Below are 17,972 nucleotides of genomic sequence, written 5' to 3'. Positions count from 1 at the left end.
CTAAATGAAATTTAAAGAATGAAATTGGATTTGAATTATATAACCAGTGAGACGGACAATACGGTACAGGTGAAGAAACAAAAATGCGTAGGTACTGCAGGATAAGACTGGCAGCCTACATGATGTATAGTTGAATTAACACAAACGGGACTTATCACGCTAACAAACATACACAAACCTAATATTTATCTCGACGTTTCGACCACATTACAGTGGCCGTGTTCACGAGTAGAAGAGGAGTTATTTTTATTATACATAACTATGAGTGAAAATCACGAAAGTTTAAAACATTATACATTTGTTATGTTCATATTTTGATGTTTGAATGAATCAAGATTCGAACATATGAAACAAAAAAGAATTTGGGCAGTCGATCCAGGGCAATCAACGTATTATTCAGATCGATGTATTCGAGAAAGTTAAATAAAAAGTAAGTGCAAGTGAAAGTGATTTTCTTTAAATAAGGCTCTTTTAGACATTAAGGACCGTCAGTCCTTACAGTAATAGGATGGAACCTTTTTATAGTTCATTTCATGATGTTATTATTGGCAAATAAATGTATAGAATATCAACATCAAATTTGTACTGAAAAGTTTGAACTCTGGTACGTGATTTAGTTCCTTTTACCATACGTATCAGTTAGGTACTTATGTTTAAGAATATAGTATCTAAACGTTTTGACAATTATTTAAATAATGTAGGTAATTTAATTTAATTTGATTTGATTTTATTTATACTTATTTATGTAAAAATATGGGTTACAAAAATGACCTGAAAAAAATGACTTTTATATTTATATGTTTTGGTAAGTATATTATTGAAAAAAAAATCGTTCATTCTACAGAATGCTTAGTCCGTTGCTACTTCTTATTATGTCGATTATTATTACATGTATTACTTACTACCACTTATGATGTTGATCCAATAACTACATTGTTGAGAAAAATGTTCTTAACGATAACTGAACAAACATTTCTTAGCTCCAGTTAACTATAAATTGCTTTCCACCGAGAGGCGATTGCATCAAAACCTACTTTTTATGGCGAGCCGAGTAGGCAAGCATTTTGTTTGAGTCCTTGGGTCGGGATAAATCCGAACTATAAACTTTGTTCTATCGCATCGTATAATATCTGTAAAAATGACTTAGAAAAGACGACAGGATGATAACAAAACTGTTGTACTTTAGTGGGATCGGTACTACTTACTGCAGGTTGATTTGAAGTTTTATCTAGGCTGCCAAAATTAACATACCTACTCGTGGAGCGGGTCAATGTCGGAATAGCTGCAGTTTCTAGCTGAGAACTACAGTAGGAACTTAGTTGAGAGCTGCAGCTCCTAGATAGCTGCAGTTCCTAGCTGAGAACTAGTTCTTAGTTGAGAGCTGCAGCTCGCGCCTTACTCGACAGCACCAGTACTGCATACCCTCCCATCACTTCTCTTTTAGGAATTTATGTGCGAAAATATATATTGAGATTTACTTTTAAAAATTGCTAGCTTTTCGGTAAAGGACAAATAAAGAAATATTGAGAAATAATGAGAGGAACTATTCAATGGTGAATGTGAACTCACCAATACGGACTACTACTAGGTCCGCATGGAAATTATAGCCCAAAGTCATCTCATTTTGAGAAGGGGCCTATGCCCGGCTGTGGGCCGTATGTTATTAATTACTCGTATTCTACCGGGTGTGGCCTGTAATATGAGCAAATCATTAAGACATAGATCATACTCGTCGAACTGAACAACATTAGTTCAGCGATTTTTAGAAATAGTTAGTTTATAGGGTTCCGGTGCCAAAATGGCAAAAACGGAACCCTTATAGTTTCGCCATGTCTGTCTGTCTGTCCGTCCGTCCGCGGCTTTGCTCAGGGACTATCAATGCTAGAAAGCTGTAATAGTTGTGTTCTAGGGTGGCGTACATTAATAGCAGTATTTAATTTGTATGAAAAAAGGAAGATTCAAAGACTCCTTTATTTTTAAAAGTCGCGGAATTAATGTTGTTTAGTTTGACGAGGAGGATCTATCTATGTTTTAATTTTTTGCTCGTATTACAGGCCACACCCAGTATGTTACTCTTTCACCCTAAAACGGATTGATGCAAACACTTCATTTCTCATTTTCAAAAATCTTTTAAATAAACTTACACTTAAGTTTATTCGAAAACAAAATTGTAAAGCACGAAGTTGTAAAGCAAAATGCTTGATGTTTGTAGCGTGACAGGCGACGTCAGTTGTGTTCTAGGGTGGCGTACATTAATAGCAGTATTTAATTTGTATGAAAAAAGGAAGATTCAAAGACTCCATTATTTTTAAAAGTCGCGGAGTTAATGTTGTTTAGTTTGACGAGGAGGATCTATCTATGTTTTAATTTTTTGCTCGTATTACAGGCCACACCCAGTATGTTACTCTTTCACCCTAAAACGGAGTCTCTTGATGCAAACACTTCATTTCTCATTTTCAAAAATCTCATTTGGTTAAACATAAACTTACGAGGTAACGATTGTTTTGATTCACTGAATACTCGAAAAAGATATAATACGAACACGACAGTCCGTTCAATTCAATAAACTTTTTGCAAAGGAAACCGGAACACAGTTGGGATGACACGAAGGATAAACGTATTACTTCAACTTATTGGAGCGTACGCGACGAATACGTTTATCGGAATTAACTCTATTGTAGTTGTAGAATTTATAGTATTTTATTTTCAAAAGCGAAACATACCTGTTTACTATTTGTTGCCAGCGATTTTGTCTAGAAAGAATTCGTTTATCGTGCGCCCGCGCGCACCATAAGGTACAATATTTCGGGGTAAAAAGTCTCCAATGTCCTTCTTACGATCTCAAAGTATCTCAATGTTAATTTTATCACAATCGGTAGATTTTTTAAACAACATAAATACGCATCCTCATAATATTCTTGACTTACTGATCTTATTTTCCCTAGATGAAGCATCCACAGTGCGTCGTCATCCCGTTTTGTCTTAGTGACGCGTTTGATTTCTCTCCTATCCAGAGGCATTATTGTCTAACGCACTCGGAATCACGATCGTTTTCACCACTTCTTTCTGTCACACGGTATAGGGCGAAGGCAGAAAGAGATGGTGAATGCGTCTTGCCAATGGCCTTCGCTTGAGGATTTTTTTGGATAACCACGTTTGCATTTTCCTTAAAGGTTCCAGTCTAATGCTTGCCTTGGTATATGATTGAGATCCCTTTGGAGGGTCTGGTCTCCAGGTTCATTTGCGCCGTTTGATCTGCTGGTCGATTGGTACTTCGTTGATGTTCTCTCGGGCGAGAACATAATATCAAGTATGTACCTATATTGCGAGGGCAACGAATCACTAAGACTTGAAGTTCATGCGAGATATCTTGGCCTTCTCACCCGTAAAGGAATACAGTTTTTACCATGGACCGGAATATTTTGAGCTTGACCCTTCATGTTAGTTTCCGTCATTTGATTGTCTTACGGGTCGCAGCTGCGCAAAGATTATTCGTGCTTTGGCGTACTCACATTCGCATTTATAGTATTAGTGGGAGTGGATGTTTATAAGCCAAGATGATCATCGCCAGCTCTAGCCCTTGATCAAGGTAGAGCGAGAATAACGAGATTGTCTACACGGCTTCCTTGTCTCTCAAAAGGCGCCATCATAATTTTATTTTACACAGGAAACATGTGGCGGCTAGAGTAACTGTTCCTTTTGCTCTACCCTAGTGCCAGTGCTGGTCATGATGACGAAGGCCTCACTAAATACTAGTGCGACCTTATTTTTCGTGACAACTTTTGAACACTGAGTGACATTTGGTAATTAGTATCAATGATCAAAAACTTAAGGAACGGTTAACTTTGCTAAAACTAAGAATAAAATGCTGTGAGACAAAATTAATCGTCGAGATGACCCTGAGTGGTCTCAGGAGGGACATAGAAAGTGGTATGATTAAGATTAAGATTGTGCCTATTCAGGTAATTTGTCATTCCGGGTTGGCGTGAAAATGTAGAAAATCCTGACAGCATTGGTGATGTAGGTAATGGCATTCATACGGGCCTGAAAAGGATTTTTTCCTTAGGGTTTTATTTCAAAAGATCTTAAGTAAGTCCGGTGAAAAGGGTAAAATTACTGCGTTATCAAGAGGCCGGTGAGGACTTTACATAGGAAAGTCTCTCACATATGAATGTGAAAAATCTGAAAAAACTAATAAAACAAAAGATGTCAAGCAACGAAACTGTGGTGTATAATATCTTTCATAAGTACCCACGATTGAGTATCTACTATTAATAAAAATGTCAACACATGAAAACGTTTAAAGTTTTCGCCACTTATTTTGATTCCCCATCATTCATCTTTCTACAAATTTACGAAAGAATTGGTGACTTTAATGGCTTGTAAATTAGAAACATTCAAACTTTTACGAAATTGCAAAAAAACCAGCTTAACCTTCAACTTTAGTTCACAGACAGCAACCGCAGCGTAATTTTCAACGAACTGTTTAAAATATATTCGGGGAATACAAGTTGTTAAAAGGAACCAGAAGGGAGCAGTTCACTGACAAGAAAATCTTCACAATGAAGACAAATTGGCGTTCTCATTTAGTGTCTTTACGAGATACCGTCCTGAATGGGTCTTTGCCTCCCACAACTACCATTCATTAAAAGCTCGTGATACATTGTAGGATTGTTGAGGTTTTTCATTTTGTTTGATACAAAACGATGCTAAATACTTTGATAACCGAAAGCCTTAAACTGAATTAGTTGAAACTGTTGGCGACAGATAACCCTTTTAACACCTTCTAACTTAGTTGTTTTAAATCTGATGTGAATACTGTATGGCGACAGATAACCCTTTTAACACCTTCTATACTTTTATTGTCTATTTTTTATAGTTTTCGTTTTACTTCTTAATCTGATGTTTTGCGTGTTTGTGTAATACATGTATGTACGTTGTGCCCTTTGTGTATTGTAATTTAATATTAAAACATAATATGATCGGTAAGTGTGATTCCTTTCCACCGTAACAGATTCCTCTTACTACTGGCAATAGGTGGCACATTTATATTGTATTTAGCCTTTATCCAGGACTTAGCTGGGTATGAATTAATTTTTTCTGGTATTTAAATTGAAATCTCGGGATTTTATAAATGTAGGTAGGTACCATCAGCCACATTAGTCTACCACCCTAAAGCTATGATAATTGTTTGCATGTCATCAAACAATAATGCCAATACACGTGTCTGTCAACTTGAAAGTTCGACTTTAGCGACAAATAGGAACTTGCTTAAAAATTGATAGACCACTTATTTGGCTGATGGTACATACCATAGTAGGTATTATTCTCGATATCTCGATTGATATTATGCGCATCACATTTCAACCAATCCTATACAGCATTTTAGAGTGAAAGACTATAACGAACACACATACATGCATTAAACATACGTATTTATAAATATAGAAAAACTATAAGGAGTAATTTCTTTTGTTCTTTATATTTCTTATATACTCGATACCAATAATGCGTCAGCATCAACTATTAGACGGGTTTGTAACAAGGAGATGATAGATTTGATACAAAGATGGGAAAAAAAGGTTTTTTGCGAAGGCCGGATAAGGTCACTGGAGGACACGCAGTTAATCTTGAAATGTATTATACTTAGGTACGTCCTGTATCTTTGATTGCCTTGAGAAGTAAGTTTTTTTGATTAAATTTTCTTTTATTAATGAATGTTTAGGTACTAGGCTAACCGGTCGTCACTAGGACATAAATGAGTCAGAGTACTAAGACATTTTTGCTAAATATTTCTTAAAAACTGTTAAAAAATTACTTACCTTTCTTTTCTCAGTTCACTGCTTTTTTTCCGGAAATTAGCGACGAGAACTTGAAGCTCCGACGAGTGTCTATCGTAGATTTGTGAGAGTTGCGTCGTGAAGTCAGCCACTGAAAAAAAAACAATATGTTATATGTTATAAATGCTATGTTTTTGAAATAATCACGTATGTTAGGAAGAACATATGTGATTTTCCCACTAACGTCGATAAGCCAAAGGCTACTAGAAACACAGGGAAGATTAAAGTTCCATCGTACAGACTGGCTAAAACCAAAAAGTCTTTTCTGGGAAATTGCATACGTTTTTATAATAAAATTCCAAAAAATATTATAAATGAAACGGATACAAAATTCAGATCTATTGTCAAGAAGACATTAATATCAAAGGCGTATTATAAAGTTAATGATTATATGCATGAACAGGGATATTTGGAAATAATACCGATCAGCATTAGCGATCCCTTCAAATAGCGAACCTACTGTGTTAAAAATAAAGTTGTGTTAAATACTTGTGATGTATACATATCATTTAATAATATTGTAAATCTGTTTTAAAAAAATAATATATATACCTCGTTGAGTTTCTTGCCGGATTCTTCTCAGTAGAGGTTTTTCCGAACCGGTGGTAGATTTTTTTTGACATTCATAAGTGCTTGTTATAGCCTAAATTGAATAAAGATATTTTGACTTTGACTTTGAATGCTTAGCAAGTTTAAAAAAAATTGCTTATTGTATTAGATGCTGTTATTATGTACGTACATGTATAGAGTGTTACCCCCTCTAAAAAATATTTTTGTTTTTTAACACCCAAACTAAGTAACGGTCATCATAAGGCACGTAACTATACCTAAAATTTCATCAATATACGTGTAGTTTTTGAGTAAAATGCCTACTAACATACGGACGGATGGACGGGCGGGTACGATGAAACTACAAGAGTTCAGTTTTTGTCATTTTCACTAAGTCTACTCAACCCTAAAATCTAGATCGTTTTATCGATAGTGGGGTAAGCATTCGACAGACTTCCGCAAAGTTCCCAGCACCTGAGTCTATCAAGTTAACTGATTGATACATATTTTTTTCATTGAATTATTCTTGCACCGGTGAAAAATATTTGCTTTATTTTATATAATAGCTGGGCTTGCAGTCAATCCATTAAATAATTACCTAAATCGATAAACATTTAGGCTGTGTTTCCACCAAAGATGTGCGAGGATGTGTTGCGAGAAATGAGTATTTCATGTACCAATAGAAACGCTTCATTTACCTATCCTAGCACAGCACATCTCTAGTGGAAACAGCTGCGAGGAGCGAGGCGAGGTAAAGAAAGTATTTCTATTGGTTTATGAAAAACACATTCCTCGCTACACATCCTCGCCCATCTGTGGTGGAAACATATATCATACTCGTAATATTGAACTTGGCTCTCATTTCACATTAAATTTATGTTTTGATGGGATCATATTTTCTGGAAACTACTCGTTGAATAACACACACACACACGCACACACATACAACCATCACGCCTGTATGCCCAAATGGGGTAGGCAGAGCACACGAAACGTTACCGCTTCGGAGCCACTCTTCACGCTTCGTTGAATAACAAGCAATCATAATACCTTATAATAGTTTTAAGTAAACAATTATACCTGAGAAATCCTTTATCGATGGCTATTAATAAACTAAAAGTATTCATACTATAAGTAATAATATTATTTACCATTTCCTCTAGCTTGATAAATATTGACACGTTTTGAAATCAGACCCTGGTAATTGAATATCCTATGAAAGGGATGAAGTTGTGATTGGATCAACATCAAACATGACACACTGAGCGGTAGATTGTAACTTAATTAGTATTATTTTCACTCCAATACTTAATTCTTTTGAAGTATTGACTCGTGCGAAATAACGATATAGTTCTTTTTAGGGTTCCGTACCTCAAAAGGAAAAAACGGAACCCTTATAGGATCACTTTTTGTCCGTCTGTCTGTCTGTCAAGACCCTTTTTCTCGGGAACGCGTGGAGGTATCAAGCTGAAATTTATATCAAATACTGAGGTCTACTGTCCCTTGGAGCTGTTATAAAACTAAATTCTAAGCCAACGCAATCAAAAGATGCAGCCGTTTATGCTGCAAATTTCTGCAGATTTTCGAAACTCGCAAGGGAATCAAAACCTACAGGGTACTTCCCTTGAACTCAGAATCTTGAAATTTGGTATGAAGGTAGTTATTATGACACAATCAACTAGAAAAGTCTTAAAGATCTTGATTTTTTATGTCTGTCTGTAAATATCAATTACCAATATAATCTGACCCCACACTGCGTACATCACTCGGAAAAAGCCAGAAATATCTTCAAGACACGATTCCCGTTTACTTACATACCTATGAATGTGTTCGGAACCCTCGGCGTGCGAGCCCGACTCGCACACGCCTATAACTAAGGTGAGTAGTAGAGAAGAAATGTACTAGCTGTTGCGTGCCACTTCGTCTGCGAATAATTCGTATATTGAGCGCGCTTTAACTCTGCAATTTTCTGGGTTTAAAAATTCTACGTCCTTTTGAAAGTTTTAAAAAAATAAATAAATGAAATAAAAATCATTTATTTCAGACAATTAAATCCATAATTTGTTAGTAACAAGGTTGACTTATAATACTATGTTAGTTAATCATAATCAAATATTAATTCCAAATTATTTATTTTTCATGTAAGTCTAGTTGTAGAATCTATGCATTACAAAGAAAGAAACAAACAGAAAGTCAAATCTTTTCTCTTTTGATATAAATAGTATAATATTCGTTTAGACAATATTAGTTTTAATTAGATAATTATTATTTTACCTCATCCAAGTGCATGAATTATTTAGTATTGAATAGGGCAATGTATTTTTTTATATATTTAACGAAATTAAATTGCAAAGCATAATTACGTTATGAAATTATGACAAATAATGATATCTATCACCGAAGTTGCATAAAAAAGATACCAAAAGATACAAAAAAAACCCTTGATTAGTTCTACCTTCATCGAAATGTACCTACTCGTATCAGAATATAAACTCGAATTTACAACTTTCAACGTTTGTTAAAAGTTATACCATAAACTTAAAACTGATATCGTAATTAGTACGTAATGTACATTGAGCGGAAGCCTCAAAGCCCCTGGCTTAATGATCGCAGCCAGTAAAAGTTTGAGGGAATATTTCTTCACTAATAATGATCCGGGCACTGGCCAAGTTTACCTTAGGCAGATGTCTCACCGCCAGCGAGGAAGCGATTGGCTATCGACTATTTTCTTGCTCTAAAAACGGACAAAAGATATAGATCCTGTGTAAGTAAAAGAGACACAAATGTTAACAGTTGATCGCTGGCTATTCACACTGCCGGCGGGAAATCTCACTTCACTTTTTTGTCGCAGCGAGAAGAGCTATAAAACTCGCTGAGCTATAAAACTAGCTCAGCAATACTCGCTCAGCGATGTTAGCTTGGCGGCCGCCTCGCTCAAGCGAGTGGTGCGATTAATCGCCCGTCTCACTCGAACTCGAATACTCGCTTACAGTCTATACGTTATGCCTATCCAATTTATTAAAAGTGTAAACAGACCGATTTCAGCAAAATTCTTGTATAAACACCCACTGGATCGAATCAATAACACATATCTATAATTCGTGTCTTTTAACTAGATGTCTAATCACTTTTTTCACTAAAATTCACTTGATTTCAATATTTATTTCTCATTTGAAAAAAAAAACATCAAAATCTGACGTTATTTCTTGATTGAAACATGTGTATAATCTGTAGTAGCATAGACTAGCGTAGAGATGGTGGAAAATTTGACATTTTAAAAATCGATGAATGCGCGGATGAATAAGCGATTTTTATTTACTTTCCTTAAAATTAAAAATAGTTATTGCTTTTTTAATTGAATAAACAGTATTTGGAATTAAATCAAGTATTGTAAATAATGAAATAAACAAAAATACATTGATCTCTTCAATTAATAAATAATCGATTTCGTGAACACATTTATTATTTTGCAATAGGTTCTAGGTTTTCACATCACTAAATGTCTATGGTCGGGTTAATGGCGTCTTTGTTTACGCTTGTCATAAATTGGATCGGAATACAATATAGCGACAAAACTACACTTGCTTCTCGCTGCTCGCCCACTTGTTTCTAGTAACTAGCTCTAATCGCTTCTCGCTCATCGTCGGCGGTGCCGGTGGGACAAGTGCCTTTATGACTGCCACCTGAACTTCTTAACTTGGTTTCCGCAGAATATAACGCATTCAATTTCTTGAACGCATGAAGCGGTTTTCTGACTTTCACGATGTTTTTTTGAATTCATAATAGAGTTCATACGTGAACAATGGCCGAATAGCCAAGTGGTTAGAGAACACCTGATACGAAACTTGAGATCCCGGGTTCGATCATAGTCTCGAGTCTTGGGTGTTTAATCTGTTTATTTAAGTATGATTTGATTATCTGATGCCTAACTTAGTACCCATAACCCAAGATTTGTTTGCTTTAGGACTAGGTCAATTGGTGTCAAGTGCTCAGTGATATTTATTATCTTACATTTTGAGAACTTCGTCCAGTGCCTTCAATGTTAGTCTAATTTCATGGCCTAGTGGTTAGAGAACCTGACTACGAAGCTTGAGGTCCCGGGTTCGATTCCCGTGTCGGGGCAGATATTTGTATGAATAATACGAATGCTTGTTCTCGGGTCTTGGGTGTTTAATATGTATTAAGGTATGTATCTATCTATATAATTATATTTATCCATTGCTTAGTACCCATAACACAAGCTGTGCTAAGCTTACTTTAAGACTATGTCAATTGGTATGAATTGTCCCGTGATATTTATTATTATTTATTATAACGTAGCTGTATATGACTATGAATCAATATGAACGCTTGTTTATATTTAAGTAATGATCGGCATAAAAATAAATAATATTATTCTTTACAGGCATCATTAATCACTATGCAGCCACTTAAGGCTATAGGTGAAAGTCAAGTACCTACGAGTTTATTTTTTGCGTTTGACGCACTAAATCTAGCCTGGAGGAAGTTAAAAAAACACCCCGAAAGTGAATGCGTTAACAGATAATTTTATGTGAATTTTTGACCAAATAAATATATTGTTTTCTCTCTTTCTTTTCAGGTATTAATTAACAAGGAACGCAAATCATAATCGCAAATGCCTCAAGGAGGAATTGAATTTGAAGTACCTATTTAGTCGTCTCGTTGCTTTTAATTTCAATTGCTGTTAACAGACCCGAGATTTTTATTAATATTTCCATCCCATTCGTGAATTTTAATCAAATATTTCAATGTCCCAAACAATTTGCGATATTAATTTAACATTTTTAATAAATCTTGGATAAACACCACGGCTGTTGCACGGTTATCGAAAAATTATACCATATCCGCATGCCCAGTAAATTGAATATGAAATTGGTGAGTTTTTTCCCTTTTTTTCGTTTCCTCTCATATATTATGCAAGCAGCATTATGGCATTATGCAAGCAAGTGTCGGGATTTACGATGTCGAGTTGAGAGAATACTTAGGGCGACTCTGGGTTCGAGCGTTGTTACAGTTCACGAGTGCTTGTTGTACATATTTTAGGGTTAAACTTGTTAGATTGTACCGTAGCATCTTACTAAATTATAAATAAAAAGCTTGTGAAGATGGTGGTATATTTGTTAGAACGGCCAGAACGGGTTTAGATGAAACTTGGCATAGATATTAAAAAATTTGGATTGAGACATAGGTAGATATAATATTCCAGTAATTCCAGTAGAATAATATTTTTACTTTAAAAAAGGATATACGTAGACGGTGCTGTTCAAGAATATTCTAGTACCTCGAAAGCTGTAAGACAACGAGCACTGTGCTCGTAGCTATAAGATAACGTGTTAACTTCGCCTGTAATCGATAGATGGCGTTTTCCGAACAAATGTTGTAAAATTAAAAAAAAAAACTAATTAAAAAATTTAACTACAAAGGGAGAAATAAAGGATGTAAGTATCTTTTAGAATTCTTATGTCAATATGCCAACTATTGGTTTGGGTTGACAGTTTTATGTCAATGTATGTAAGCTCTAAAACAAAATAAGTAAACAAACACAATTGAAAAACCTAGTATAGTATGTAGTATGATTAACAATCAGTGCAATATTTTGTACCTACTTTTAATGATCATTAATTACAGAGTACACAATTTTTTTTAACAGTCATAATTGTTGGGATAAAGTTTTTTTTAAAATAGAAAAGATTTTCCGCAAGCCGCATTATATAAGTACCTATGTTCGGCAGAACGAGCATCAGTCGCTAACTAGTTCGTCAAGTGCTAACTTCCACATCTGGTTCTAAGAGTCTGCACTGTTTCTAATTAGTTGAGTCCTTGCAAATTCCAGATACGAGAATCTTTTTTGGAAACGACAAAGAGTGCGACAAAAGTATTGTGTGTATAATATAGCTGGATTCCTCAGCAAGTGATCCTATTCATAAAAGATGCCTTATTTGATATATCATGTTTGGTGCCAGCTATAAAGGATATGCCTTTTTGTTTCTTTAAAATGTGTAAAATGTACTCTTGGATTTTCTTTTTCATCTTACTTGTACTTAGTAGAGAAAATAGATATATTTTTTCGGACAGTAGTTGTTGTTGTTGGGTCAAAGAACGGTGGGCAGACATGCCCATAGGTTGGATGATATTTGTCAGTCAGCTGGTAAACCGTAGATGAGACTGGCAAAGGACCGGGCAAAATGGAAGAGACCTTTACTCAACAGTGAGTGGATGGGGCTGATTTCATTGATTATGGTTGATAGTTTCTCCGTTTTTCATTTCTCAAAGTTCAGTATGAGAACTAAAGGGATCCTTAAGTTAGAGAGCATAAATAACACTTGAATGTTGGTCTTCGTTATTCATTTTTGATCAACATAATCAAGTAACTAATAATACAATTTCAAAGCCTATGACGTAGCTACACAGATTAATTTATCTCGCCCTGCAATTAAAAACAAATTTTGAATACTTTTAACCCCAAAAAGTTTGGACAGGAACCCCACATTCACTTAGTCCGTTCTCTTCACCTAGGATTACGCTGAACGTGCTTATAGCGTTGTTTACGATGCTAACACATTCGCAGAACTCAAACAAAACACCTGTAGGTGAGCACACTCAGTATTGGTGTTGAGTGAAAACGAAAGCGATTATCTGGCTGTAGCGCTCGAAAATTTGCTCACAAAATGAAAAGTATCAGGAATATATATATGTATTACAAGATTTTGGAAGAGAGGAAGAGAAATTTTGAAAAATACAGTAGAATTGAAGATGAAACAATAAATTTCAGAGTCCTCAAATCAAACTCCGACGTTGTCTTCATTAGCCAAACATTTTTCCTTGTTTTATAGCTTACGGCTCTATTTATTTCTTTATTATTAAAATACATACCTACGTGTATACACAAGGCTCCTTATTGTAACTGCAATTTTTCGGAATGAAACTTTGATTTTATCCACTATTTTTTTTAATTTAACGTCCAATAGAAGATAAAATAATACGACATTACGACACACTCTCAGACGTAACCAGTAATAATTATTTGGGGCGAAATCATACACACCTTTATTAAATCAATGCGAAATTATTAAGTGGCTGTCATGAGAGATGTAATAAAACAGCGGGGGCATTATTCATATGGGACCCTCATTTGTTCTGAGATACGTTACTCCTAAGATATTACGAGTGATTCGTGCACTCTGAGATGCCTCGTATTCATCTCGTTCACGTTTTGATCAAGATTAATACGGCAAAGAATGCTTTCCTGCATTGAATGCCCGAAAGACACGGAGATTAAATTGTCATGGGACTGCTACGTTTTTTCGTTGTAATTTATCTTCATACAGTTATTGACAGAATTGTTTGCAGAAACTTGATAATAACGGTTCCGAAGAAGAATATATGATTTTCTACAGTAAAATTATATTAATTTCTTTAAAAGAATAAAAATAGAAAAAAAAGATAATTTCTATTTTCTGCAGCCGGCCACTGTCAGTGAGTGACGTGGGTGACGTTAGCACGAAGGCGCTTCATTTTATTTATATTAATCAATTGTTTTTACTAACTCTAAATTATAGTGTTTTGATCTCAAGATAAAAATTGAAAAAAAGATACAAACACCGATATTTATGGCGAACTGTAAAAAGTGAAATATTGCAAATTGCCGCGTTAGTTCCGTTTTTTGCCATATTCATAAAGATTTTTGATGCACGGTACCAACAGTCTTCTGCTGCCGCGTGATAATGACATTTATTGTCACTTAATTGTTATTTAAGTTATAGCAAGATTGCATGGCAGAGGTCTGGGCGATTTATTCTCATAAAGTTTTAATACAGTGTGTATACATATGTACAAAGAAATAAAGAAAACATTTATTCGTGACGACGGAAAATAAAATTAAATAAAAATGTGTACCGTAAACTGCTTCAACTTTGCCCTCTGGCCCCAGCAATGCCTGATTCGATTTAGAGTCAATAACTTAGCACCCTTTAGGTTTTTAAGCTTTTATCCCCTCGTAATAATAATTCGCGTGTAGATAAAAGTTTAAAACATATAAGAGTGCTAAGTTATCGATTCTAAATCAAATCAGTCAATGCTGGGGCCAGAGGGCAAAGTTGAAGCAGTTTACGGTATGTCACGAAATGGTCACAAATCAGAAAAACTACCACAGTGTTATACAGTGGTTGGTTATTGATTCTATTATGTTAGGGATTTTTGTACGAACCCTGCATAAGGGCATCGACATTTACGAGTATGTATAGGTAGACTGCATGTTTCTTACATCAAAACGACGCACAAAATTTGTTCACAGTGTGAATTTGTGAACCTTTCACTATAGTTTGTTGACGTCCGTGACAGGGGTTATGTCAAAGTAATGAATGATTGATGCGCCGCGCGTTTTGTTCCAAACAGCCAATCTAGTGCCGTAACGTACATAGGTCAATGCTGTGCCTCCTGTGATAAGTGATACAAGTGCAAAATCGACATTTTACAGGAGAGCGAAAATAAGATTTAAAAAAATCTTGTTTGTGAGCCAAGGGGGCTAGCATTTACCGAAGCACTTTTTTTTATACATTAAAATATATTCTATAAACGTGCATTTAGTGTTTTTCGGTAAATATTGTAAGTTCGAAGAAAATCGTGAAAAACCTGCGAGTTGTACCTATTGAAATGTCTAATATAGTAAATTATATGTGTTAGAGGATACAAGTTCAGTTATATATCATGGTGCACCCCTGGAGCACCCATAATATCTCTTGGTGTAAACTGATATTATGATATACATTTACTTGTAAAACACACTCACTCACTCAGCGTAATATGTTTCTAGCTCAATGTTGCTTAAAGTAAAGTAAAACATAAAACCTGAAAAATGATTTTTTTGACTTTGTACCCCGCTACAAATAAAATTTACCTAACTTATATTAGTTTGCAAAAAGTAAAGTAACTTATATCAGTTTACAGCGACACTGAGGCGAGCAGGTCCCGCGCGCCCCGATCCCGCGTCACCGCACCCCCGCGCACTTCCACCACACTCTTCACTTGTATCACTTAGCACAACTGTTATTGCATAAATATTTTACGGGAACAGTTTGACTTTTAGATATAATTCAATTTGTATACCTTTACACTTAAAAATGTGTTTGTGAAAAGTGATTAATGACGTCATTAATCACTTATCACAAAAAAATGTATAAAATTTGTCTCTCATTGGTAGTAGTACATGTTGAGTTGTACCCTGGTCTGGTTTTAGAAAAGTTGGTCAAAAGTGGTATAACTGTGAAATTACTGGCACTTGAGGTATCCCATCTTAGGCCTCTAGGTTGGCAACGCATCTGCAATCCCTCTGGTGTTGCGAGTGTCTATGGGCAGTGGTGATCTCTTACCATCAGGAGACCCACTTGCTCGTTTGCCATCCAGTCGAATAAAAAAAAAAAGAAAGAAGAACTGTACATATATCAATATTTCCGAAAAAAAAAATACCGAAAAATAAAATGTGAAAATAAATTCAATTTCACTTATACCACAAAGAATGAAAATAAGCTTTAGAGCAATTACATAAAGGGGTTACAACTTGATATATATCAATATGCACGATTTTTTTCTGCTAGTTATATTACCACAAAATTATCTCCGAAACTCTAGCACCTAAAGGTACGTGAGATAGACCCAAAAATTCGTTATTTTTTTCTGATTATTTCTAAATAAAAACACACAAAAGGGTACAAGTCGAGTTACATCACTGATCACAGGAGGCACAGAATGAATTAGGGTAACAATAGTAGTTCATTAGTTTTTGTTCCGTTTATGGTGATAATGATAGAATACACCCCAGTAATATTCTCCAAAATGAAAAAAAAATGTTTTAAAACTTCCTTTTCCTAATCAATCAAATATTCTGTAGACAGAGTGGCCAAGTAATTCCAGCTATTAAAGACCCATTAAAAATTGACCGACATTCCCGCAAAGTTTCTTGGCCAAGTTCCCGAGTTTGTTCAGAGTGAACTATTCGTAAAAGTTAGGCTTACTTTTTAAAGGGAGCCGGATTATTCATTCACTATACTTAATTATAAAGTAGTGCTTTATTTTTAATCGAGATAAACAGATTTTAACATTATGTTGAATGCTATAGAAAGAAATGGTGAGTGCCATTGTGAGCGTCCGTGCGTTAGACAATACGGTATTTGACAACTCCTGATTTTGCCATATCTTAATATTATTATGAAAATATAGATATACAGATAGTGTTTAGCGAAGAGAATATTTAAATGGGTTGAAAATTGGATTTATAGTGATTTTTTGAAAAATCTATAAACCTGTCTCTTTCTCAAACGCTTTTCTCTATGCAGCAAGTATGGCGGTACTGGCGTAGCGTGGCGACGTCACATGCCAGTATGTCTTTCTCTGTCTAATCTTGAATTTCAAACCTGTATAACTTTGTTATTTGTAAAGGTAGCTTAAAAATTGTTTTTCTATTCGATAACAGGCATTGTGTAGTTTTAATTTAAAAAACATATACAAAATAGTCAAATACCGTATTTGGGCTACAAAAATGGACATTGGAGTATTTCTCAAAAAGTCATGAAATTGACAAGAGATCAGATTTGTCAAAAAATTATTAAACCTAAGGACGAGATCACAAAACATAAACTACTTACATACATAAAACATCCAAAAATTTTTGACGTCAGGAAAACGTCACGAAATCTTGTGAGGAATCAATAGTAATTTTGTAACTACATCAAAACTTTCTATTGCATCCAACAAAAAAGATTATCTGACTTTTTATCACTTTTACCACAAGGTTTTGTATACAAGGTGTTAATTAAATAACTGAAAATCTCAGACACCCCAAAAATGTTTCTTCATTTAAAGTTTGTTGATTTAATTTATTTTTGAATATATTCATTATTTTAAAAGATATTCGTGTGTTTTGCTAAGTCAGTAATTCTACTTCATTTCTAACTCTGCACTCATAATACATAATGTGTTTTGTTGTTGAAAAATGAACAACTTTTTGAGAAATAGTCATAGAGAACTTTTAGCTTTAAAATTGCTTAGCTCCCGCGGAATAAAGACGACCTAGTCCTACGGAATCGAATTCGCGGCCCACTACTTAATAGTGTTTAATTAATTCACAAGAAAATCACCAAGGGATTCGATCTCTATATATTTTTTCACTTTAATTTAACTAGGCGCCTGTGTTCCTGAAAAGCTAGAAAACTTTTGTTCCCGCAACTTGGGTGTTCACGGTTCCTAATGAACCTTCTGAGTACTTTTAATTACTTTAAAAGTACAGGGTTAAAACTTTGTTGCGAATTAAAGTACAAAGCTATAGGTAGATTCATTCACGATGTTCTTATTACAATGTAATTAATGTCTAATTGTGGCAAAATCACGCGTCTTCGTCACTAGGTATGCACAAGGACAAATTTAACCGATCGATCATCTATTCTGCTAAAGTTATTTTCATTAATTTTAAGGGAATATATTATTGATGTTAAAGAAGTTGTTTTTTTAATCCTTGAAGCGAAATAGAGTTATTATTATAATTGTGTAACGTGTATATTTGTTATTTTA

At 34.8% G+C, this 17,972-nt stretch overlaps 1 protein-coding gene across 1 annotated transcript in view; it reads right to left on the bottom strand.

Moving 5' to 3' along the window:
* Nucleotides 1-17,972, bottom strand: part of Stacl (SH3 and cysteine-rich domain-containing protein) — a 263,899-nt gene that overhangs the window by 182,020 nt on the left and 63,907 nt on the right. The window contains exon 5 of the mRNA XM_074095440.1: nucleotides 5,823-5,931. Coding sequence (XP_073951541.1) covers nucleotides 5,823-5,931 — 109 coding nt within the window. The remainder of the gene's footprint in view (nucleotides 1-5,822; nucleotides 5,932-17,972) is intronic.

This window comes from Choristoneura fumiferana, chromosome 12 (genome assembly GCF_025370935.1).
Source record: "Choristoneura fumiferana chromosome 12, NRCan_CFum_1, whole genome shotgun sequence".
NCBI classification, from domain to species: domain Eukaryota; kingdom Metazoa; phylum Arthropoda; class Insecta; order Lepidoptera; family Tortricidae; genus Choristoneura; species Choristoneura fumiferana.
The sequence above is the reverse complement of the archived record's forward strand: the minus strand, read 5'-3'. Positions and strand labels throughout refer to the sequence as shown.